The sequence below is a fragment of the Astyanax mexicanus genome, chromosome 10 (genome assembly GCF_023375975.1).
Source record: "Astyanax mexicanus isolate ESR-SI-001 chromosome 10, AstMex3_surface, whole genome shotgun sequence".
Lineage (NCBI taxonomy): Eukaryota > Metazoa > Chordata > Actinopteri > Characiformes > Acestrorhamphidae > Astyanax > Astyanax mexicanus.
In genome coordinates, this window is record NC_064417.1 from 35,133,839 (window position 1) to 35,157,975 (window position 24,137).

At 36.0% G+C, this 24,137-nt stretch overlaps 2 protein-coding genes across 4 annotated transcripts in view; both read left to right on the top strand.

Moving 5' to 3' along the window:
• The first annotated feature begins 1,002 nt into the window (after positions 1 to 1,002).
• samm50 (SAMM50 sorting and assembly machinery component) lies at positions 1,003 to 7,971 on the top strand. Its single transcript, XM_007252891.4, has 15 exons — positions 1,003 to 1,178; positions 2,315 to 2,425; positions 2,603 to 2,704; positions 2,829 to 2,916; positions 3,012 to 3,118; positions 3,212 to 3,342; positions 3,809 to 3,896; positions 4,113 to 4,241; positions 4,531 to 4,602; positions 4,701 to 4,787; positions 4,884 to 4,954; positions 5,321 to 5,388; positions 6,072 to 6,218; positions 6,629 to 6,770; positions 7,645 to 7,971. Exons 1-15 carry the CDS (start codon positions 1,158 to 1,160, stop codon positions 7,688 to 7,690), a joined length of 1,410 nt encoding a protein of 469 aa, XP_007252953.3. The 5' UTR covers positions 1,003 to 1,157; the 3' UTR covers positions 7,691 to 7,971.
• Positions 7,972 to 8,551: 580 nt separating this feature from the next.
• Positions 8,552 to 24,137, top strand: part of cacna2d4b (calcium channel, voltage-dependent, alpha 2/delta subunit 4b) — a 40,543-nt gene continuing 24,957 nt past the window's right edge. For 2 of the 3 annotated variants that reach the window (XM_007252886.4, XM_007252888.4), the window contains exons 1-15: positions 8,552 to 9,336; positions 12,262 to 12,343; positions 14,169 to 14,285; positions 15,614 to 15,673; positions 15,766 to 15,928; positions 16,051 to 16,182; positions 17,216 to 17,276; positions 18,542 to 18,692; positions 19,759 to 19,833; positions 20,656 to 20,745; positions 21,531 to 21,644; positions 22,644 to 22,722; positions 22,882 to 23,015; positions 23,408 to 23,425; positions 23,655 to 23,813. In XM_007252886.4, the coding sequence (XP_007252948.3) occupies positions 9,182 to 9,336; positions 12,262 to 12,343; positions 14,169 to 14,285; positions 15,614 to 15,673; positions 15,766 to 15,928; positions 16,051 to 16,182; positions 17,216 to 17,276; positions 18,542 to 18,692; positions 19,759 to 19,833; positions 20,656 to 20,745; positions 21,531 to 21,644; positions 22,644 to 22,722; positions 22,882 to 23,015; positions 23,408 to 23,425; positions 23,655 to 23,813 (1,590 nt within the window). In that variant the 5' untranslated portion in view covers positions 8,552 to 9,181. The remainder of the gene's footprint in view (positions 9,337 to 12,261; positions 12,344 to 14,168; positions 14,286 to 15,613; positions 15,674 to 15,765; positions 15,929 to 16,050; positions 16,183 to 17,215; positions 17,277 to 18,541; positions 18,693 to 19,758; positions 19,834 to 20,655; positions 20,746 to 21,530; positions 21,645 to 22,643; positions 22,723 to 22,881; positions 23,016 to 23,407; positions 23,426 to 23,654; positions 23,814 to 24,137) is intronic. The other variant, XM_007252887.4, reaches the window with a different exon arrangement.

A 24,137-nucleotide genomic window follows, 5' to 3' on the forward strand; every position in this document is an offset into this window, starting at 1 on the left:
AGAAACTCCGCCTACTGATTCTCCGCCAGACACATCTCTGGGCTGGATCCTAAATACTCCCTGCACCCTACAAAGGGCACTTTTTACATGTTATGGAATTTGTGACTTGTGTGGTTTAGTGTCAGTGTCAGGTTAAGTACAATCAACTGAATGAAAACTGAATAAAACACAGGCAAACTATATTTTATTTCATTGTTAAACTTTATCGAAACATTGTGAAAAAGAACTTAAATTTCCTGATGACCAAAAAGTCTTATATTATTATTATTATTATTATTATTATTATTATTATTATTATTATGAATACACCTTATTCCCTCTCCTTTATGTACCTTTTATGGTGCATATGGTACTTTTTGCACATTTCTGGGAGTGACTTTAGGTGTATAGATTGTCTAGATTGTATAGAAGTCTACTCTGACAAAAAATTTGGGGGCAACAATTTCAATGTTACTTTAACTTTTTCTTCTGAATGACGACTGTTGCAGTTGAACGGTAAAGCAAGAAAATCTGGATGGCTGGCACAACCGCATGCAACCTGGCAACCCCCACATTCCCTAAGTTGAAGACAATTTATTATATTCTGTATTTACTTTAATAACCTGAACATGGTAACCTAATTTACTTTAATAACCTAAAACTGGTTTAGTTTTATTTTTGCTCACTTTTATATCACACTGTTTTTGATAAACTGGCCACTGGGGATGAGTGCTTCAAAAAGGGGTTTGGAGTGTGGGAGTTCTTTTTCCTATTTTTATATTCTAATGTATATTATTGCTTATAATGTGGATAATAAGGAAAATAAAAAAAATTGATCACAAAAAACACAAAATTATGATATTCCTCCCAGATCACATTTAAATCTACCATCTTTAAACTGCTACCATAAGCAGCACAAAACATAAAAATTAAAGTTATGAAAAGAAAGAAAGAAAGAAAGAAAGAATGAATGAATGAATGAATGAAAGAGAGAAATGGCGTTATGACGTGTTGCTGCACGTCTTGGCTCGTCACGTGGGGGAGGAGTGAAGAAGTGTCATGGCGGCCTCCTGCTGAATGCTCAGTGTGTTCGCAGACAGAGCCGCGGAAATTTCTGCCTGCGTTATTTAGGAGTCTGCGTGGTTTTAGCGAAACTTGAATGTAAGGGTGATTTAGACATGGGGACCGTGCACGCCAGAGTAAGTGTGTTTACTTTCCGCTCTTACTGGAGAAACAGAGCAATGACCTCTGAACAGTGCCAGACTCAGCTCGGTTTCAGGAGGGTGTTACTGACAGAGCAGACTGAGTTCAGAGATTGTCATTAAATATATTTGTTTATCTTGTGCTTTACATTATCAGCAAAGTCGGACCAGACGATATTGTGAATAAAGAACACTGGAAGCAGGAGCCGTGTTGTAACGCTAGGTTAATTACACAGAGACTGCTTTCTGCATGACTCGTGTCCGAAACTTTGGGTGTATGTGTACAGTTCTGTGCGAGGTTTATCCGAAGTGAATTCAAGTTATTTATCATTAAAGTAAATATATTTCAGCTTTTGTTCAGTTAAAAATAATTTGATTGACAGATATACACATATATACACATTGTATACACACATAAAAAGTTAAGGTGGGCAAACTATAAATTCAATAAATTTTGAAAGTTATTTTTTATTATTGTAGATTGATACTAAAGTCATCCAAACTTTGATGAAGAAAACCTGGAATTATTTAGTAGACAAAAAGTATTAAACAAACCAGAATATTTTGCATTGTTTTATATTTTAGATTCTTTAAAGTAGGCACCTTTTGCTTAGATGACAGCTTTGCACATTTTGGCATTTTCTTATTCAACTGAACTTGTTAATTCCTTAAATTTATTGCCCATTTATTTTATTGTGAAAAGTTAGAGTTGGTATACAGTGAATAGCCCCATTTCAGTTTTGTTTTCATTTTTATTATGGTAAGAACTACTCAACTAATTAAATAAATAAATTACTTTAAGAAATGAAAATCAGTCATTTTGTAAAACAAAATCAAGAACTTTAAAAATATTCTTAAGTGCAGCTGCAAAGATGAAACTGGCTCTCATCAGGAATGCCCCAGGAAAGGTAGAAAAGTTACCTCTGTTGCACAGGATAAGTTCATCAGTTACCGGCCTTAGAACCTGCAAGTTAACAGCACCCCACAAGTGGTCTACTAACATAAAAAATCTAAATAAAAAAATGCGGTGTACCTAATGAGAGTCTGATTTTGACAAGTACGGAATTCATGATCACTTGCTTGCTAAGTTAAAACATCATCTTATCACGCAAATCTGTTACCTTTTTCTTTAGAGTTTAGACCCACTCCCAATGCAAGGGCCTGAACTTGGAGTGCAAGCAGATGACCTGGACCTTGTGGAACCGGAGCACGAGCCCCAACAAGAAGTTCTTGAAAACAGAGATGTAAGATTGACTTGAAAACTTGTGATCAGCCATTATTGAGTTAAAGTGAGAAATGTAGTAAAATGGGCAGGGCAGTGGATCAGAATTGAGAAACCCTGTTATATTAAAAGCAGTGGTGTTTTATCATTACAATGTTATTGCATTTCAGTAATTACTGAATCTTCTCTGATTGTTTAGGTTGTAGTCCAGCATGTGCATATAGATGGCCTTGGAAGAACTAAGGAGGACGTTTTGACGTATGAAATTGCAGATGTTTTCCGAGCCAAAAACCTGATTGATGTAAGTATCTTGTGCTTGTTATAATAATACTGTGTTGAAGTTAAAGCAGAACACAGCGGTGTAGTTTTGTAGAGGATTCAGAACACACAAGTTAGAATGGTGTCTGTTAAATCTGTGCTCACAGGTGATGAAGAAATCACATGATGCCAGACAGAAACTGCTACGTCTGGGAATATTCAGGCAGGTGGAAGTCGTTATCGATACTGCAGAAGGTACATAATTTTGAAAAAATAAATTTTTTTTTTTATTTGTTTAAAAGTTTTAAAACATTGAAATAAATTTAATATTCTACTTTGCATTGTCGTAGGTGAGGATGCACTGCCTAATGGACTGGATGTGACATTTGAGGTAAAAGAGCTGAGGAGGATGACTGGAAGCTACAACACCATGGTTGGAAACAATGAGGGAAGCATGGTGAGTGATATGCAAAGGTGACACCCAAATCCTGAGTTTTTCTTTACCTTTATTATAGAAAATAATGTGGTATTGCTTTTTATTTGATTGCAGGTGCTGGGTTTAAAACTGCCTAATGTATTTGGCCGTGCTGAGAAGCTCACCTTTCAGTTCTCTTATGGCACCAAGGAAACATCTTATGGGTTATCCTTTTTCAAGCCCCAGCCTGGACACTTTGAGCGCAAGTACGTGTGTGGCACAGTTAATGCACTTGTTATTACCAAAGAAATCTTAATTATTTTAGAACCTGAATTTAACTATGGTAAATAAGAAGGTCTTTAAATATATTATCCTTAAATATATAAAAAAAATAGAGATACCCTGTTAAATTATTTTTATTGTTTTCTATTTTGCACTACTAGTTTATTTCCTGTCAGCTGTTTACATCTCTACAAATTTGCACTGCTAAATTAAATTATTAGATAACTGCATACTTGCACTTTCTGTAGGCTGACATTAGTCATCCTCACAATACGCAACTCAAACGCAAATCAACTGGTGTTCATTGTTGTTTTACTGTGTTCAACTGCACTACCTCCATTACACACACTAAAGACTTTCATCAGTATTTTCCAGGTTCAGTGTTAATATGTCTTTAGTGAAATAAATGGTCAAATACATTTAAATTGACCCTGATTTTTTTTCTTTCAGTTTCTCCATAAACTTGTACAAAGTCACAGGGCAGTTTCCATGGAGTTCTCTGAGGGAGACTGATAGGGGTATCTCCACAGAGATCAGTGTAAGGCTTTCACTCTTGTTTACTCTTGAATTTGTTAAAAGAATAAAAGATTAGTTTTTTTTTTTTTTTTATGAATAAGTAATCCGGGATTTTACATTTTGATAATGAACTTCATTGGAAAATTTGCTTATGCTACTTTATTATATTTCATATTATTTATTTTGTTGGTCACAGTTATAAGCTTATTCTTGTATGCTGATCTGATCTATTTGGCAGTTCCCAATCTGGAAGACGAACCACACACTTAAGTGGGAGGGTGTGTGGCGAGAGCTAGGCTGTCTAGCACGTACCGCCTCCTTTGCCGTCAGAGAAGAGAGCGGACATTCTCTCAAATCCTCTCTCTCGGTATGTCTGATTACATAAAGTCACAATATCTTATTTTTTTTTACTTAATTTTTTTTTTATACCTAATGGGACTGGCAAGTGTTCATTTCATTGTTTTAACAAATCCTCAGAATAAAATGTTTTTATAACTTCCATTAAAGTTTTTAAAGATAATTCATATTTGCTCTTTAGATTAACTTACATTGTGTGTCTCACCATATCAGCTGTTCATAATTCAGGACTTTTTTTGCGTTTGAATGGAACTAAAGAATAAGGAAATTTTTTGATCTCTTGTCTTTCTCCCCTTCAGCATGCAATGGTCATTGACACACGCAACTCGCCAATCCTTCCTAAGAGGGGTGCCTTACTAAAGATTAATCAGGTGTGTATTTTAACCGGATCTCGCTGAAAGGTGTGTATATGTTATATTTTAATTCCAGCCTTAGCCTGAAACTCTGAGACAACTTTCTGGTGTTCTAGGAGTTGGCAGGCTACACCGGCGGAGATGCTAGCTTCTTGAAGGAAGACTTTGAGATTCAGTTGAACAGACGTCTTCTCTGGGACTCGGTGAGATGTGAAAAGAACAGCCAGGGCTCTCTCTGGCAGTGCATTATTGGGTCTGGATGTTTTTTGGATGTTTTTTAACCATTGTCCTCCCTGTAGGTCCTCTCTGCCTCTCTGTGGGGTGGTATGCTGTTAGCCATTGGAGATAAACCTACATCCATTGCTGACAGGTTAGTTTATGTTTTTCTGCTGCATGTCACCCTTTGAATGAGAGTCTTTAATCTAGAGGAATAGTTCAGTGACACATTTCAAGGGAAAAAAAGGTTATGTGGCACAAATTATTGTTGCGTATAAACTTTCTGCACAAATTTGTAATTGCATTTATATTAATAGCATTTAGCAGACTCTCATATCCAGAGCAACTTACAAAACTGCTTTGCTGTTAGCTGTTTACTGTAGGTGTACAGATGTGTAAATTGTTTTAGATTAGATTGTCATAGATCTGCAAAAGAATAAAATTAACTCACAGACTGTAGTCCCCTGTTTAGGTTAAATACAGTGTACATCACGATGTTTGTCATGTTATATGTTAACAGGTTTTATCTGGGAGGTCCCACCAGTGTGAGGGGGTTCAGCATGTACAGCATTGGACCACAAAGTGAAGGTAAAATCTCCAGTGTTTAGTGTTTGGCTGAGTGAGTGGAAGGCAGAGTAATTTATACTGAATGATGACTCTTTTTTTTTTTGGCTATTTCGTCTAGCAGTGGATGCGCTTATATTCCAAAACAGAGCAAAAAGACATCAGTTAGCTAAAAACAAACAGGAGGGTTCCCTATAGCCACAGGGCAGTGTGAAGAGTGAGTTCACTTCTGTGTGTCATTATATTTGCTAGTAATCTAAACTAAGCTAGTAAATTGCTCCGTGCAGCCACAGTGATAGCAAGCATCACAGTTTTAATTGGACTGTTAGCAACTGAGGCTAAGCCACTCCATTCAGTCTGCAGCATTTTACGATTGCTTCATAAAATATGAATTAGCAATGACAATAAAGTGTTTCAAATGGTTCATTTTCTTTGGTTTTGGTTTAGTTCAAAAATCATTGATTTCAATTCATCACTAGTGAGCCCAAGAATTTCCCCCTGGGGATCAATAAAGTATCTATCTATCTATCTATCTATCCATTCATTTTATCCTTAAGGTTATAACCATGTTTATATCTCCAGTACAGCAGAACATCTGCATTTATAGACCTAGTAACAGTAGTTATAAACCTACATACAGTAGCTGTCTTGTGTACCGAAGTAGGGGGAAACAAAAACTCAAAATGTTATGTCCTCTTTTTTTGTAGGAGATTATCTGGGTGGAGAGGCATACTGGGCTGGTGGGCTCCACCTATACACCCCTCTTCCCTTTAGGCCAGGCCGAGGGGGCTTTGGAGACCTCTTCAGGACACACTTCTTCCTCAATGCCGGAAACCTGTGCAACCTCAACTACGGTGAGCTTTGGAGTCACACAGCATATGCGTTATGTTTCCTTCAGTACTTGTGATTTTGTGTGGTGTAGTGGTTGACAAAACTATCCTCCATCTGTAAGAGTGGGGTTATTTTCCCTACTAAGACAATAATGCAATGTTTATTATTTTAATCATAGGGGTGTGTCATTTTGTAACATTAAAAAAAAAAAAGTTGCTCTGGGTCCAGCAAAATTATGTACTATATATAATATGGCATGAGCTCATTTAGTACTTATTGTTTTCTATTGTAAACTGTAATGTTGCTACAGTTTGAAATAATAATACAAATCTGGTTATAATAAATCAATGAATTTGCTTCTTGTTCTTTAGTCCAATTTCCAGTGTTTGTAAGCTATAGCAGGTTTTCCACTCTAAATGTTGTTTCTGTTTAGGTGAGGGTCCTCGAGCCCACCTGAGCAAACTGGCAGAGTGTATCCGCTGGTCATATGGAGCAGGCATTGTGCTGCGTCTGGGGAACATTGCTCGACTGGAGCTCAACTATTGCATTCCCATGGGTGTCCAGAGTGGAGACAGGTACACGCTTGCCTGGCTTGATAATTGACTAATTTGGATGTGTTGACTCGCTCAACATAATGCTGAACTAGTCTGGCTGTATTGAACAGAAGCAGAGATCCTGTCAAACCAGTTTGACTTGAAACATTAGTTTAAGGTTATGCTTGCAGCAGTGTTGTTAGGACACTGAACACACTGGACAGTCCTGCTACAATTTCTTAGGTCTGCTTACATAATGTAAATATGTTGTTTAAATATAATATTAATATTATTAATTTAATATTAAATTTTAGACTATTCTAACACAATTCCTGAGTACTGAAATCAAAATAAGTATGCTGCTGATTCTAAATTAAACAGCTGATGCATGCTTTTTCTGTTTTCTGGGGGTTAACAGCACTCTTAACTGAGTTGTTTCCCATGCTAGCCTATTGAGATTCTAAAGTGCATAAATTTCGCAGTGTTTTTTTTTATTTTTTATTTTTCACAATTTTCTCTGTATCACATGATGGAAATAGGTTGTATATGTATGTGTGTGTGTATATATGTATATATATATATATATATATATATATATATATATATATATATATATATATATATATATATATATATATATATATATTAGTTTGCTTGTTTGCACAACCTATTTCCAACCTATATATATAATTTAAAGTATTATAAATGAATATTAATACTTTATAACACCAAATTTGAGTATGAAATATTGTATTTGTTCTTGCAGTATGTCCAAAAACATCCTTCAAGAATAAACACAATATTATATTACTTATATAAACTCATATCTCTAAAACAGGCACATGAGTAACTGAATACATTTGTGTGTGCTTAAAGTAATTTTATGTCATCTTTTTTTCTTCTATTTTCTGTGTAGGATATGTGATGGAGTACAGTTTGGAGCAGGCATTCGATTCCTGTAAAACCCTGAGGCCATCAGCATGTCAACTTTCGATAGAAGAAGGCTTTTTACATGTTGGTAAAAATGCTTGGAACTCCAGCATGGAGTTAGAGCATTATGCTTTAGTAGATCTGTTTGGCAACAGCCAGATGTGTCGAAAGGACAGTAGGCTTTCACCAAAAACCCACTGGAGATCCATAAAAGCATGATTATGTATGGAAAAAGAAGACCCATCAGTGCTCTTATGACTTGTTATATTTATTTGTAGTTAAGCAAAAGATGAAAATAAATCATTTTGCTTTACAGTAGTGTTGTGTACTTTTTTAATTCTAACTTCTTTTCCCGTTCTGCTGCCCAGCTAAAAACAACTTACTGTCTGCATAAACGGTGCCTGTCTGCTGCATAATATTCTGCCCCGGGCTGCCTGTCTGCTTCAGTGAAGTGACCGAATATTGAACGTCTGCATCTGACCTGCATTCAAACACACCTGCTCACAGCAGTGTTCGGTGGACATGAAATTCTCAAGTAGGTTTTGTTCTATTTTAGTCACACCAGAGAAAGGCTGAATGTAATAGGCTGGTTTTTGGTCCTTCCATACATCATCTGACAATCCCATTCATTAGCTGCTCAGCCTCTCCCTCCAAGAAACACATAGCTGTTCACTGTTCTCAGTGACAGTAGCTCTATGTTCCCAGTAGATGTCCTTGTCCCTTAGTGAAAGCATCTCCTAGAGGCGCTCCTGTTCACTGTACACCGATTGGCTGGACAGAGTCCTGCCTCCAGAAATCACTGCTAATCCTCTTAGGTCCAGCAGCTCTAACTTACCCAATCGCCTGCCTTCCCACTCTGTATTCCCCTCCTTCCTGCTAACCCCCCACTCCCCTCCCCCCAGTCTGTGAACTCACTGTGTGGCGAGAGTGTAATCCAAGTGGATTACGCAGCAAAGCGGTGGATTGAGTGATTTGGCAACGAGTCCCTGTAGATACCCTGTCAAAACTGTTCAGCGGCTCTTTTGCACGTGGATGCTGTGTCTGTCCTCACTTTGCTGTATGTAGGTGGCATCATTTTTCTCACGTGTCTGCCCGTCCTGCAGGAGGATCACCTGCCAGTGAAAGTTTTTCCACTTTATTTGGAGACCATGATTTCTTGCTCACTTGTCAAATTCACAAATCAGTGGAAAAGATGAAACCTCACATTGGATTATCTGGATTACTGAATTTGTTTGGAGGATTTTTTTCTGCTTTTTGACTCTCTTCTATTTTTTTATTCCCCCTGTCATTATGAAGAACATTGAATTGGAATTTATGAAGAAAAAGACAGACCTGGACCAAATCCGCAAACCTACACCTCACCAGTAAACCTTTGAGCAGAAACCTGCAGCAGTCACAGCAGAGGGTCTTACTGGGAAAGAGATAGCTAAAACTACTGGAGACATCAGTATGGATTTTAGGATGAGAGTGAGTTCTCACTGGAGTTAATGGAGTTGTGAGTTCCTCCAATGGACTTCTGTTAGATGGCAGTGCTTCAAAGGACACAGATGTGTTCCCCGGGGACACCTGTCTGCACTGGGCGGCCCGGGACCAGGCCTACATGGGTCACTGTATTTCTGCTTTACTCAGGCTGGTTCTGCCTCCTGACAAAAGCACAGATGAAGATTCCCCCAGAAACGTAAGGAACCTCACAGAAAGATTAATTTTTAAGGAGGTTTATTACATTATTTTAAAACATATGCCTAGGTACCTACTCTCAACTCTAAACATGGTCATCCTGAGTTGTTTTGTGTAATATGCTTTATTATAGAAGAATATACTAATTCAGAATTGTGGTGATACAAAATCAATCAAAGAGTTTAGTTCCACTGTAAGCTACATTACATTCCCTGAGACCATGTACCTGCATGTTTGGAAATGTTGCAGATGTACACAGAGTGTATTAGGCAAAATATCTTGTCCTTTTTACCATGATAATTTTTCCTTATCATATGTGTTTTTAAATAATATTTTGTCCTTTCAGATTTAAGGAATTGTAGAATTATAGTAGACTAAGCTGTTAAGATTGTGACTAGATATATTTACTAATGGATTACTGTTAAACTATTATAGAAATGATGGACCATGATTGTATGCAGATGCATTTAAATTGCACATTGATGTGCTAGTCTCTTTATATGGTTCACTTCAATGGGTCTTAAATGCTTGAAAGTTTCTTTGCCTTCGTCTTGATTTTTATCTTTTGAATAGAACATTTTAGTATTGGTAGTTTACTGGTAGGAACATACTGTAATAAACTACATATTCATGTTAGTAATATTAATATATGTATTTCCGTTGTCTCTTAATTTTCACCCTGACATAATGTGGGATTTTATATTAACGTTTGCTAGTTTGTAGTTTGCACCCACTCCTCTTAAACATGTCGTTGTACCTGAAACTATTACAGCTGCTACAAGAACTGCAATAGCAAGCTCTTGTTGTCTGCAGGATTAGCGTAGGCTTTACTTTTAAAGCAGTTCAATTCCATGCAGGCTGGCATTAGACAACAGACAGTGGCATAAAAGCAGGCTGGGCAGTTGTTGGGTTATTTTTGATAATTCCCTCAATGGAAGAGTTTGCATGTACAATCCAGTTCTCATAAGACTCTGACATCATTTAGCAAATGGAAAAGTGGGGGAAAAAAGAGAGAATCAGGCCATTTGACAGCCTGCCATTGTAGACTCTACTGCATGCACAAGGCATAATTCTACAAGGTTATGATGTAAGGCAATATTAATCATCAAATGATTATTCATCAGTGGATTATGTTTCGCATTTATAAGCTGAGGAGGATGGGCAGGAACATTCATTAATTCATCAAATTCAGAGATTCTAGCAGGGTCTGCTTTGCATTTGCCTCGTTGCATGACAGGTGTTATGTTAGCTGCCTGGACCACATGCTACACGAATCATGTTAGATATGTCTGTAGATGTTGTGGTCCAAGTTCTACCTATGGTGCCATGCTGGATGTTGCCCTGGTTAATATGACAATGGAGAGCAGCCAGATACTGAAGCTAGCACACAGATGGTCATATGGTTAGTCACATGGAGACAGGAACTTCATGCTAGCATTCTTCATGCCGTCCATCCTCTTTTCTATGTACACATATGTGTTGTTTCCTGTAGTACACGACCAGTGATAGGATTAGAATGCATCTAATTTAATTCCTTAGGGCTATATTAGTTTTAGCTTTATTGTTTCACTTTGATTTAAGTTGAGTTATGCACATTGTTTCGCCCATTGACCTTTTTTTCTGATGCATGAAGTCATTAAAAGGTTGTTTTATTTAAATGTCACAATAAATGTTAAATGTTTCTGAAAGAAAGACGTAAAGGTAAATTGTAATCAAGACTATTCTGTTCAATAACTTTCCCTTTGTCTGTGTTTTTATATCCATCCCTGTGTCTTGGCCTGGTCCTTAATAGCTTAATGGTGTAACCATCTTAAATGTTGCCAGGCCACACAAACAACTCTCTAGATACCTCCAAAATCCCAGGCGCTGTCAGGTCAGGAGCTGGGCATGGTACCTGGGTCAGTGCTAAGCTTTCTTAGATTTCGTATCAGCTGGGGTAAAATGTGTTGTAGATGCTGTGTAATTTTTAGCAGTTCTTTATGTTTCTGAGGTACTTCTTATCTTGAAACTGTGTTTTGGTTCTGGACTTAACATTTTAGATTTAACATTTTTTACTGTAGCCCATCCACTGCTTTTATACATTTTTACACTCATAGAGCAGTACCCACCTTACACCATGATTACCATGATAGTGGTAATCAGTCTCACCACTTAAAAATACAAAGATTGGGGATAGATTATACAATGTAAATGATGGGTGTACAGCAGCTTTCTGAGGCTACGGTCACATTACCAGGCTGAATGACTCAAATTCATTTTTCTTTTTAAAATCAGATATAAATCAGACTCACTTTCGATAGTGAGTGAATGTAGTCCTAAATCAGATATGGACATGCAACATGAATGTGAATGCTCAAATCGGAATGCATGCATTGTTTAGCTTTTATGCATGCGCTATGTGCTTCCCCTCTCATACCCCCACGTCTCTTGGTGCAGCTGTGCAGCTAAAGCTGCAAAAACAGCAAAAGCAAACAACCTGGTCTTTTTTCTCCTCCTTGACCTGAGCATGACGATCTGTTAGCTCACTTACATTTGTGAATGTGAACCTTCAAAAAATCAGATTTGAGCAATGTGCCTTATAGTGTGAACATAACGTATCCCAAATGTACAGCATTGGAAGGGCCACTTTCATGCACACCTTACACCGGTTTCATTTTACAAGTGCAGCAGAATTCATGCAAATGAATGCATGTCCAAATCATGCATTTCCAGCTGTGTTTCTTATCTCTGTAGTCCTAAAAGGCATGCTCTTGTTGTTAGCACAATAAGACCATTTCTTAAGAACATTATTTCAAACTTCCAAAGTCTAAGCATCAATCGTCAAGAATGGTTTTGGAAATAATTATCATGTTCAATATTTGTTTCATAAGGAAACTATAGCAAATGTTTTGATCACCTCCATCTATTTGTTTTCTTGATTCACCAGGGTTCAAAAATGGGCCAATAGCCTTTCCGTGGAGCTGAATGCAGTTGCTTCAAAATATTCAGGAGCTGCTCTTCTACAGAAGGTAAAATGATCATCTCCTCATATCATACCGTCACATGAGCTGCATTCCTATTGAAAACTACAGAGACACCTGTCCTCCTCTTCTGTATTACTTTTACCTTACAATATGTATAACTTATATAATGTATAATATGTATAATAACTTCTTTGAATTACAACTGTTTTGTTTAAAATATAATTATCAAACAAATGCAATTGTTTTAATAAGTTCACGTTTGTCTACTTTTACTCCCAAATTGAAAGAAATTGCATACAAACTTGCCACTTGAAGCAAGATGTGAGCAGATGTCATGGTTGTATTTTTTCTAAATTAGAGATAACAAAAAGCATATTGAAATTTGTTTATGGTTCATTGAGGTAAAAGATAAATTCTACCTAAAGAACAAGAAAAAAATTTGAATACTGTTTGTGGGAAATAGGAAACATTTGGAGGCATTTGGTATTATTTCACTTATAAAGAAATAAAGAGAAACAAAATGCTTAAACCTGACCATTAAAGTGCAATAATACATGTCGGTGTAGTAAATACTACATTGTGTACACACAAATAGTACTAGATTTTATATTTTGACATGTGAATAAATTTATATAGATTTATATAGATTTAAACAAAAGATGCTCTATTTGTATATAATACGTAGTACACTACATAGGGAGAAACATGTAATTTGTATGTAATTTGGGATTAAATTCTACCTTTTTTTATGGTGTTTTATTTTCTCTTTACAAAGAACCTTTGCTCCATATATTGAATGCTTATGCAAGTTTTTATGTTTCAAACTCTGTGAAACTTTTTTTAAAATCCAAACTATATGTGTGAACAGGGCTTTAGTTGGCCTGCCAATTAATAACCTGGCAGCCTTTTAAAAACTCCAGGTTTGAGTGCTGTTTAGTGTTACGTTGTTTGACAAGATCACCACCTTAAGAAAATTCAGTGTAGCATTTGTTTAAAATTCCTCTACCTGTAAAACAAGCATACTAGTACTGATACAGTGCTGACTCGGTTAACTGCTGAGCTATTTGGGTCTCTTTATTGGGAAGTGGTTTGAGATCCTGCTGCTGATTGACACACAGTGGCAGCACTAACAAGATCTACCTAATGCTCTGATTTAGTGCTCAGTGCTCTTTACCTTAATGCGAATAAGGACTTGACTTAGCTTAGGCCTGTTTTTTGTGTGATACCTAAATTCTATGTTTATTTGATAATGCTATCCTCTTTCAGCTGTTAGGCTTTTTCATTCCTCTTCATGATAACCACATTATATTAAAATGTACAGTATATATTTAGGCAGCAATATGCACTAATTTAATTATCTCCAGTGTACACTGCATGAACTACTATATTTTACTGAAGCTCTAAACAGTAATAATATGTCTTACACAAAGAGCCAATGATGTTTTCAAAAAAGGTTAAATTAAAGGACCAAAAGTGGACTTTTGGACTGCTGAAAGTAATAGTTTAACTGAGAAGAAAAAGCAGGCTGAACTTTTACTGTCTGAAACTGATTTTGTCCACCTTGATAAGTTCCCAGAAACGAGTGGAAGATAATGAAAGTTTCTGGCTGCTTGTTCTAATTCTTCTCCATGATACAATTAATCCAGAGATTAAGTCAGTCAGATTGAGAGTATCTGAGAATTTGCCCAGTGCATTTGGTCTTGCTGAGCAAGCAGTTGGAGCAAAATCTGTTGCTGTTCACACAAGTATCTGAATCAATATTGAACAGTTTAAGCCTGTTTCAGCACGTTCCTTAAGCATCTACTGTATGTAATCAATCAGAGTACGCATACAAACATGTTTTTAAAAATAGTTTTGTTGATTTACACAGAAACTCAAAGATGTGGAGCCGATTATCAGAATAGAGGATGTGGATGGGACTGCCATAGTCCAGGATTTTTCTGAGGAAATCGAGAAAATGCTGGGAAGCAAAATGAAGTCAGTTAAGGTAAGTGATTTCCTATGAACTGAGTTTTTACAGTAAATGAAAAGTGTATAATCTTTGGGAATAGAATACATCAAATACAAATCATAGAAAAAATTCTCTACAGGAAACAAACCTGCTGAGACCTGGACTTTTTCTTGGTGTGCCTTTTTAATTTCTCCTAGCTATTTGGGATAAGTAGGACATACCTAAAAAAAACTAAACTTTGTCTTTGTACAGCAAGTAATTTTTGCAAAAAAAAGGAAATTGGTATCAGCGGGGCCCAATAAGTCCAAATTTTAGCTTTCTACAGTAAGTACATGAACTAATTTTAACCATAAAATTGGATGATAAATTTAACGTGGCTCTTGTTTCTCTCTGGACTGGCTGTTGAAACTTTTTACTGGGATTCTCACCATCTTGTTTTCAATCAATTGAATGTGTTGTCAGGTGACAATCATTAGGGTTAAAGGTTAAAAAAATGAAGTATCATGGTGCAGAGAAGGAGAAATCTAATGTCCCCATGAAGAAGCAGTGTCTTAAGAGGTTAAAAGAGAGGATTATAGAAGATTTGTTTACTGATCACAAAAAAATAAACAAATTAACAAAAGGTTTGTTAGTTTTTTTTTTTTTTATTTAGATCACCATGCCACTCAAGAACTGTGAAATTCTAGAATAAATTTACCTTTCCATTTTTTTTTTTGGGTATAGATGTGGCTGGTCCTGAAGATTTAGAGTAGCCTAACCCTAGTCCTAAAGTACAGTTAAGAATAATCAGACTAAATATCTTCTAAATATGTTCAGCCGCAGCATATTTGAAATTACAGTTTATGATTTGGCATCTTAACTTAAATTTAAATGTTTATCTAACTGAAATGTAGAACTAAAATATCAATTAGGAAAAGTTAACTAAAAACCGCTCTGTACTTTTTTTTTTTAGGTTGACCTGTTTTTAAATATTCTGCAGCATGTTGGTGGCTACATTATTATTTTGGTTAGAAGTTTTTATAAAGTATGTTTTGTTTAATGTGAATTTTAAGCTACGTGCCATTTGAAGCCACTTTCCTTTGCATTTATGTTGTAAGCACAGCTCACACAGCTAATGTAACTGTTTGCTTAAAAGACTATGTGTTACTCAGTTAGCAAATTTACAAGACCTGGGATTTTGTTCTTGATTTCTTGTTCTGTTTGAATTATTACTTGATTATACTTTAGTTTCAGTAATGTAATTTGTGACATAAAGATGTTTTGATCTGTATATAAATGTATTATGTAAATGAGAAAAGGTCAAAATATTTTATACAGAAAGAATGTGATTAATTAATGAAATTGTCATTGTGTAAACTCTACAGAGGCTTGCAGACACTGCAGAAGATGCAGATTTATATCATGAGTTTAATTCTACTTTAACGGTAAGGCTATTTTTTATTCTGTCATTTTTAAACATACATGTTGATGAGAAGTGTCTGATTGAGAGTGTCTGATGAGTTTTGCCTTTAAACAGTTTGACTACTTTAACTCCATGCTGATAAACACGATGGACGAGGAAGGAAACTTTATTGAACTTGGTGGGGAATTTCCTCTGGAAGAAAATGAGCATTTTAACAGACTACAGGTCAACACACTAATGAGTGACATCCAAGTGCCAACCAATGTGTACAACAAAGGTGAAACCACTGAAACACCTCAAAACTAAATCTCATGAAAAATCACTACTACTGTTACTGCTAGCTGATTAATAATGCTGTAAACCTTACTGATCTCTTTCTCTCTCTCTCTCTGAGTTTAGATCCAGACATCCTGAATGGGGTTTATATGTCTGAAGCTCTGAATGACGTTTTTATCAGCAATTTTCAGAAAGATCCAACGCTCACATGGCAGTACTTTGGTAGTTCTACAGGTTTCTTCAGACTCTATCCAGGTAAAGTAAGAAAAAAACATTTCTTCTCCAGATTTTTTCTTCTCTCACATCTATTTAACGTTTACGCTGCTACCACATTAGGAGTAACTAGCTTGTACCTACACAAAATCTACCACTTTATCAGGTACGACAACCATATAGGTGCACTTTGTAGGTTTCTAGGTCTGTACCACATCTTCCACAGGAACCACAGAATCACCACCAGGATATGACCAGGATATTTTTTGAGTGGTGAGCCATTCACATCACAGCAGTAATACCAACATCACTCTTAAGATTAAAGCTGCTTCAAATAGTTCTAAGAGTGATGACACAGAATAGAAAAACACTATTTGATTTTGTTGATACTCAGTCTCTATTATTGAAAATATAAACATTTAATGATGTTATCATTATTCCTTTAATTTGGTGAATAATCACATCTTCATGTAAATCAAGGCAAAGTTAAATACTATTTTGCATCTTATACAACATGAATAGAGCATTATTGATGGCAAAGAGCAAGCTGATTTCTAAGCGTGAACATGCAGTATTGTTGCAATATTTAGTTAGCAGAAAAGGTGGGACAAAATAGCCCCTGAAACACTTTTTTAGTATTTTGAGAAGAAACAACAACATTGCAAAATAAATTAAAGGCTTTATCATCTCAACTTTCTTTGAAATTTGTTGCAGATCTGAAATACAGGAATGCATCTAGAGTAAAAAGTGTAATGAATTTGTTAGACAAAACCTGAAGTATTGCACATTGCACACTGTCTGTAATTTCATAAAATTTAAAGAAATTCTATGAAATTCTGTTCTTCTGAAATCTTTTAAATTTTATGACATTTCAGTTTTTTTTTTATTTGGAATTTTGTAAAAACTTAAAATTAGTGAATGCCAAATTAGGAGGTGCTCAAATAAAAACTTAAAAAGTAAGGATGGGGTTTTACAGTGATGTTAATCCTGTATTTTGTTGGAAAGTGTATCAATTACAGAAGTATAGATGGGCTTATTAAGCACTGAGTACAGTTTCTGCATTCTTTCCCATTAGGGATCAAGTGGACCCCAGACTCTAATGGAGTGGTTGCCTTTGACTGCAGGAACAGGAACTGGTGAGCAATATACTGTAAACAGAACACAGAACACAGTCTCAGCAATACTCAGAGTTACGCTGCCCGTTCTGTGCCTGCCCAGGGTGGCAATAGCAGATTAGCCGTATGGATAGCACCCAAAATGTCTGCTGCTTGTACCAAGTTGCAGCACAGCCAATGAGGCCCTGATCCCACTCAAAGACTTTAATCCTGTCCTTAAGTGGTTAGCAGCTCAATAGCCAGGTTAGTGGGACTCACATGGGCACCATATGTGACTGTTTATACAGCTGTACCTAATAGCCATGAAGCTGGTTCAGCCTGCGTGGATCATCTTTATTTTGTACAGAGATACAGCCAAAACAAGTCACATGACAAAAACAAGGTTATCTGCAGTGCTCAATTCTGAATAAACCATTTATTCAGTTTTTCTCTTTTCATTCTGATTAACTAAATTAAATGTTTCACATTAGGTTGTCAGATTGTGTAATATGACATGCAGTATGAATTATATAGATATTTTGCTAAGTTTTCTTTCTGTGAATGTCATCTCTATAAGACTCTATAAAGATACTCATAGCACATTATGATGCATTCATGAGGCATTATACCTGTGGCTATACATATTTATAAAAATGCATAACCCATCATAGCCATGTTTATTATGCATTATGTCTTCTGATCGTAACACATTATAACCTGTGCTATAAAATATATATGTGTATCATCAAGTCTGTCACTTTACTTGGAGCGCACAAAGACCTGTTATAATACATTATAAGTGGCTATAACTAATATTACATTCAAGACAAGTATAGCTCATGAGTGGTTGAAAAAATATATTTAGTGCATTATACATGGTATGTTTATAATTTGGAAGCTTTTTTAGTCATAATGCATTCTGCAAGCTGGGACTGAGTTTCTTAGTATTGCTGTATAACATGTTATAAACACAGCTATTAATGCATTATGATCACAATTCATGATATAATAAACAAACATGGCTATGATTGGTTATACATTTTTATAAATATGTATAGTCATCTATATACTGCCTTATGAATGAATTGTTATGAATTATATGAGTATGTTTATAAAATCTAATAGAGATGACATTAATAGAAAATGTTACCAATATGTTTTATATCAGAAATGATATACCCCTACACTTGCAGACTATTGTAGTCAACCTTGCTTTCCCTACTTTATTGCATGAGTAAAACAGATCATTATAGTGTAGGAGAAACTGTTGCATGAACTTTGCTCTGAGCTTTCCCTCATTGACTCAGGTACATCCAGGCTGCCACCTCTCCAAAGGACATCATTATCGTGGTGGACGTCAGCGGCAGCATGAAGGGGCTCAAACTGACCATTGCCAAACACACCATTAACACCATCCTGGACACTCTGGGAGAAAATGACTTTGTCAATATTATTGCAGTAAGTGATGCCATGTTTACTGTGCTCTGTGGTCTGAAGGTTGGTAATGGACATGAGTGAATCTTAAAAGGGCCCTTTTAAAGGAAAACATGTTTTTCTTACTTTTGCAAAAAGTCTCTTTGTATAAAGTTCATCCCCATTCCATATAGACTGCAAAAACAGCCTATTTGTTATTAATCATGGCTGTGATTTTATAACTGTCCACATCATCTTGCAGTTCAGATAATTCTTTTTAATGGATATACATATTGCTATTATTAAGACCATGTGTATTCAGAAGCAGAGGCTGAAGGTTGATTTAATGCGTATGAGTATTTCATTCTGAACTCTGCACTTCAGAAAATACAGTATATGAAACCACAAAGCTAGACTGTAGGGGAAAATAATATGCATGAAAATGTTTGGGGAATATGGGGCATGGATAAGAAGACTTTTCATTTATTCTGGAACTTTCAGTTCATATCAGTCATGTTTTATACAGCTCTGTAAAAAAAAATAAGAGACCACGTAATGATGTTTTTTCTTGATTTTACCAAATTGAAAACCTCTAGAATATAATCAAGAGGAAGATGGATGATCACAGCCATCAAACCAAGCTGAACTGCTTTAATTTTTGCACCAGGAGTGGCATAAAGTTATCCAAAAGCAGTGTGGAAGACTGGTGCAGGAGAACATGCCAAGATGCATGAAAACTGTGATAAACAACCAGGGTTATTCCACCAAATATTATTTAACTCTTATAACTTCATGAATATGAACTTGTTTTCTTTGCATTATTTGAAGTCTGAAAGCTCTGCATCTTTTTTGTTATTTCAGACATTTCTCATTTTCTGCAAATAAATGCTCTAAATAAAAATATTCTTATTTGGAATTTGGAAGGAATGTTGTCCGTAGATTATAGAATAAAAAAAAAGTTTTTTTTTTTTACTAAAACATAAACCTATAAATAGCAAAATCAGAGAAACTGATTCAAAAACTGAAGTGGTCTCTTACTTTTTTTCCAGAGCTGTACAGTATTGTAGTATCTTAACTTGAACAACCTGTCACACCCTTTTTTTTTTTGCAGTACACTGATTACGTTCGCTATGTGGAGCCCTGTTTTAAAGGCACACTGGTGCAGGCGGACTTGGACAACCGAGAGGTAAATCGATAATCCGTGAGATAAATTGATTATACACGTCGCTTGAGCACGGGCCACCATGGCAGCGATAAAGTAGCACAGCAGGGTATCTGAAGCTGAATCAGTACGCTTTATCAAAAGCAAAAGCCTATTTGTTTTGACATTGTTGTTTCTTTCAGTTTAGGATAGAGTGCTTTGGTCTCACTGCTCTATGAGTTATATTTATAAGGCCATGTAGGGACTGAGTTCTAGTCTCAGAATTACATAGAGGTCTGATTCATGAGACTCAGTGATGAGGTGCTAAGTCAGTGAGCATATTACCAATAGTCACATCAGCTGATTATACAGTGTTTATAGAGAAAAACGGCATAAAAATATATGTGGGGGAAATTGGATAAACCTTCTTTTTCATTGAAAGTCAATGTAAATCTATTTTTACTTGTGATTGCTTGTGTTAAGTTCACATTAAAATTGTAATCATATGTTTTAAGCCTGTGTAGGTCTGTGCTGCAAAGGGTGTACATTATGTCGTCTGTACTTAGTTCTATACGTTTACGAAGGTCAGTGTGCCAGGACCTGCTCAGCACAGATAGAGCTTAATGCAGGCCAGCGGGACTGGAGGTAGGGCTGGTAATGATATTCTGGTCTTATCTACATCGCATCTGCTCACAGGACTGCCTCACATCCTCTCAAGAAAGTTCTAGAAGAAAAACACACTAATGAATTAAAACTTATTTCTTGCTTCTATTAAACACCACAATGGTGCAGTGGTAATTTCTGTAGTGATGAAGCTCGGCTGTAGTTTTTCTTTGTTTATTCACTGTGTATTTTGTCCATTGACAGCATTTTAAACTCCTGGTGGAAGAGCTGCAGGTGAAAGGGGAGGGGAAGGTCAAGAAGGCAATGAAGGAGTCCTTCCGAGTGTTGAATGAGGTCATTACCAAGCATTTACAATTTTATATATATGTTAGTTATATGCTCTATCCTAGCAAGATATTCTAATAACTAACCAATTAATGTCTTACTACTTAATGTAGTAAGATTGAAAGAGTTAGTTGAATGATTCTTAACACACACATCTAAAACATTTAAAACAACTTAATGGAACCAAAAGTGCTGTCACTCAAACAAAAAATTTCACTATTTCCTATTGTCAGTATTCCCAAGTCACCAAAAACAAAATTTGCTAAGATGAATTCAATAGAAATCACACTTCTGTTTCGCTTTTAATCCTTTCAAATTTGGGCTGAGGAAAGCTCAGAGATAAATCATGTCTTACTTTGCAGTAGTAATGTTCCCTGCATCTGTATTTGTGAACTCATCTGTAGATAAACATTACTAAAACAATTACACTGTAATGGTAGTGTGTTTGTATATATATTCACACACATGCTTTCTATTTTCAATTTCATTATTATTTATTTTACCATACTCATATGTACACTTGCATAAACACATATACGGACCAAAGGAAATGTATTAAGGAAACTTTATTAATCAGGCAAACATTAATGGCTAATAGAGTATGAGTCTGCTCATCTGTGACTATTGCATACAAAATAATTTGTACTTCTTATATGATTTTGTATGCCTTACAAGGTTTTAATTGTTTTATATATATAAAATATAACGCACAATGTAACCTGTTCACTTTCTCTCTTTTGTGGGCACACACACACACATGCCCATTTCACTCTCTGTGTGACTCTTCCTCTCAGGCTACAGCGAATGGGCAGGGCAGCCTGTGTAATCAGGCCATCATGCTGATCACAGATGGAGCCATGGAAGACTTCCAGTCTGTGTTTGAGGAGTTTAACTGGCCTGACAAGAAGGTAATGGGCAATCTGCTCAAAACAAAATAACATTACCTACCCTAGTGGAGTTACTGTATGCCCTGTCTTAACTACATGTTTGAAAAAGGACAAAAAGCCAAACTCCTTCTCCCCAAATCTATAAATACTTTCTCATCTCACCTCACTTTTATGATAAACAACTTTGCACCCACTTCCTCCCCATCTCCTCCCTTTTCTCTTTGGTGATCCATCGGGCCGTGGATAATAGAGGTCCTGACCCAACAAAAACTTGTGAGAAAGCAGAAAGCCTTTCAAGAGTGAAAAGAAATATGAATATGAAAGTAACAGTCTTATTCAGATTCTTATCTCAAACTATGTAAAAAAATTTGACAATCAGGGTAATCAATAAAATCATTCATGTGAACATAACACAGTGAGCGATTGAAAAGTTTAACTGTTGTTTTTAGCATAATAAGGATTTTAAAATTGATACAACAATTTTAATGTATAATGTATTATAATTATTTTCTGCAGTTATGTGTAATAGCCAATAATACAAATTGTTGTAAATGAGTAGACTATACATGGTTTGGAATAAAATTTTACTCTTAAAAAGCAAATTTTATTTTGTTTTATGCAACAGTTCAATTTTAGACAGTTCAGTTCTCTCACTGAGGAGTATGTACTGCAACCACACTGAAAGTGTAAACCCCAGAATACTCAGGCTTAATAAATAACTTAGGTTGTTTGGTATAAATATAACAGTCAAAAAGTTTAAAATTTGTAAATAACTAGATGTTGTTAAGGCTTCAGCACAACCTTAGTATTTTTACACTAGTCACTATAACCCACATAGTGAGCATTTTAAAATATTTTTTCTTTGGCCATGGTTTGCCATTAGAAACAATATCTAACACTGCTTTATAGACCTATTTTTCTAATCAATATTGTTTTTGAGTGATTTTTTTTTTTTTTTTTTTTAGCTTTTGTTTGACCAAACAAGTTCTTACTGCTGATTCTGTCCCATCTGTCTTACAGGTGCGAGTTTTCACTTACCTTATTGGCCGAGATATGACTTTTGCAGAAAGTGTGAAGTGGATCGCTTGTAACAATAAAGGTAAATTTCAGTCTCTGATGTGTCTCATATAGTATTCCATATTAACTATGAAAAATATAGCTGTGTGTTTGTCTGTCTGGGTTTTCTTTATTGATTATTAGAGATCTTTAATTATAATTGTTTTCAATTATTAATTAAGAGATTCCTGTAATCTAACAGGTTACTACACACATATCAACACACTGGCTGATGTGCAGGAAAATGTTATGGAGTATCTTCATGTTCTGAGTCGTCCCATGGTCATCAACCACGATCATGACATCATCTGGACTGAGGCGTACATGGACAGTGTGGTAAGGACTGCTGCAGTTTTACAGTGGATCTGTACAGTGGTTTTACAGTTGTTGCACTTTTGGAAGCATAGCAGAATATGAACATTTTTGAGTCTGCAGGTGGAATATGTTTTTACTTTGCTTTAATACATTTTTTTTTAATCATAAACTCCAGAGGACCCTGAGAGTTCAAGTTTAAAAAATTCACCTTGCTCTTATTTTCCATTCCTTGTGCATGGATTTACATGCCATAATTTCATCCCCTCATATTACTACATTTGTCTGCCTAGGAAGCATTATGTCTGCACAATGTTGTGCCAGTGTGTGCTCTGTGTGTTCTGATAATCTCATTTCATGCTTGTGCTTTTCTGTTTTTCTCCCCAACCTTTTCATCTGTCTTCATTTCTGTCCAGCTCCCCAACACTAAAGAGGTAAAAGGGTTAGCACAGTAGATCACTGTAACTTACATGCTTACTAGCATGTGTAGACATGGCAGACCCTGATAGTGTTTGAATAGGATTCTAGCTCACTGGGAAACTGATTCACTGCTGTTTTGCAATGCCCTCTACTGTTCCGTGTGGTTACTTGCAGCGCTTGCTGATTTGTCAGCAGTGGCACATTGGGAGTGTGTTGGCTAATCCTCTCTAATTTCACCCATAGCTCTTTAACAGCATGGCTCAGAGTCTGCTGTTGATGACCACAGTGGCAATGCCAGTGTTCAGTAAGAAGAAAGAGACGCTGTCTCATGGCATTTTGCTGGGAGTGGTGGGCACTGATGTTCCTCTGCTGGAGGTCATGATGCTGGCCCCTCGATACAAGGTACCAGGTTAAAGGAAAAATATGTTAAAAAATATATATATTTACATATTTTCTTCTTGCCTACATGGATGTTTAGCCAAGTCTGGTGTCTGCTTTTAGTTTTGCACTGGAATCAGGCTATGTTAATATAGCTAATCTAGATATCAAGTAATCGATCGCATTTTTACTATGCATAATGTCCCCAAAGCTCTATGTTAGTGTGAGCTGTACAGTAGAAGTACTGGAAAGAATTTGCTTTAATAATATTTGGAGAATTGAAAGTAATATAACTGAAGAAACAGAGCTAAAATGAGGTATGAAGTATGTTGAAAAGCTAAAAGCTTA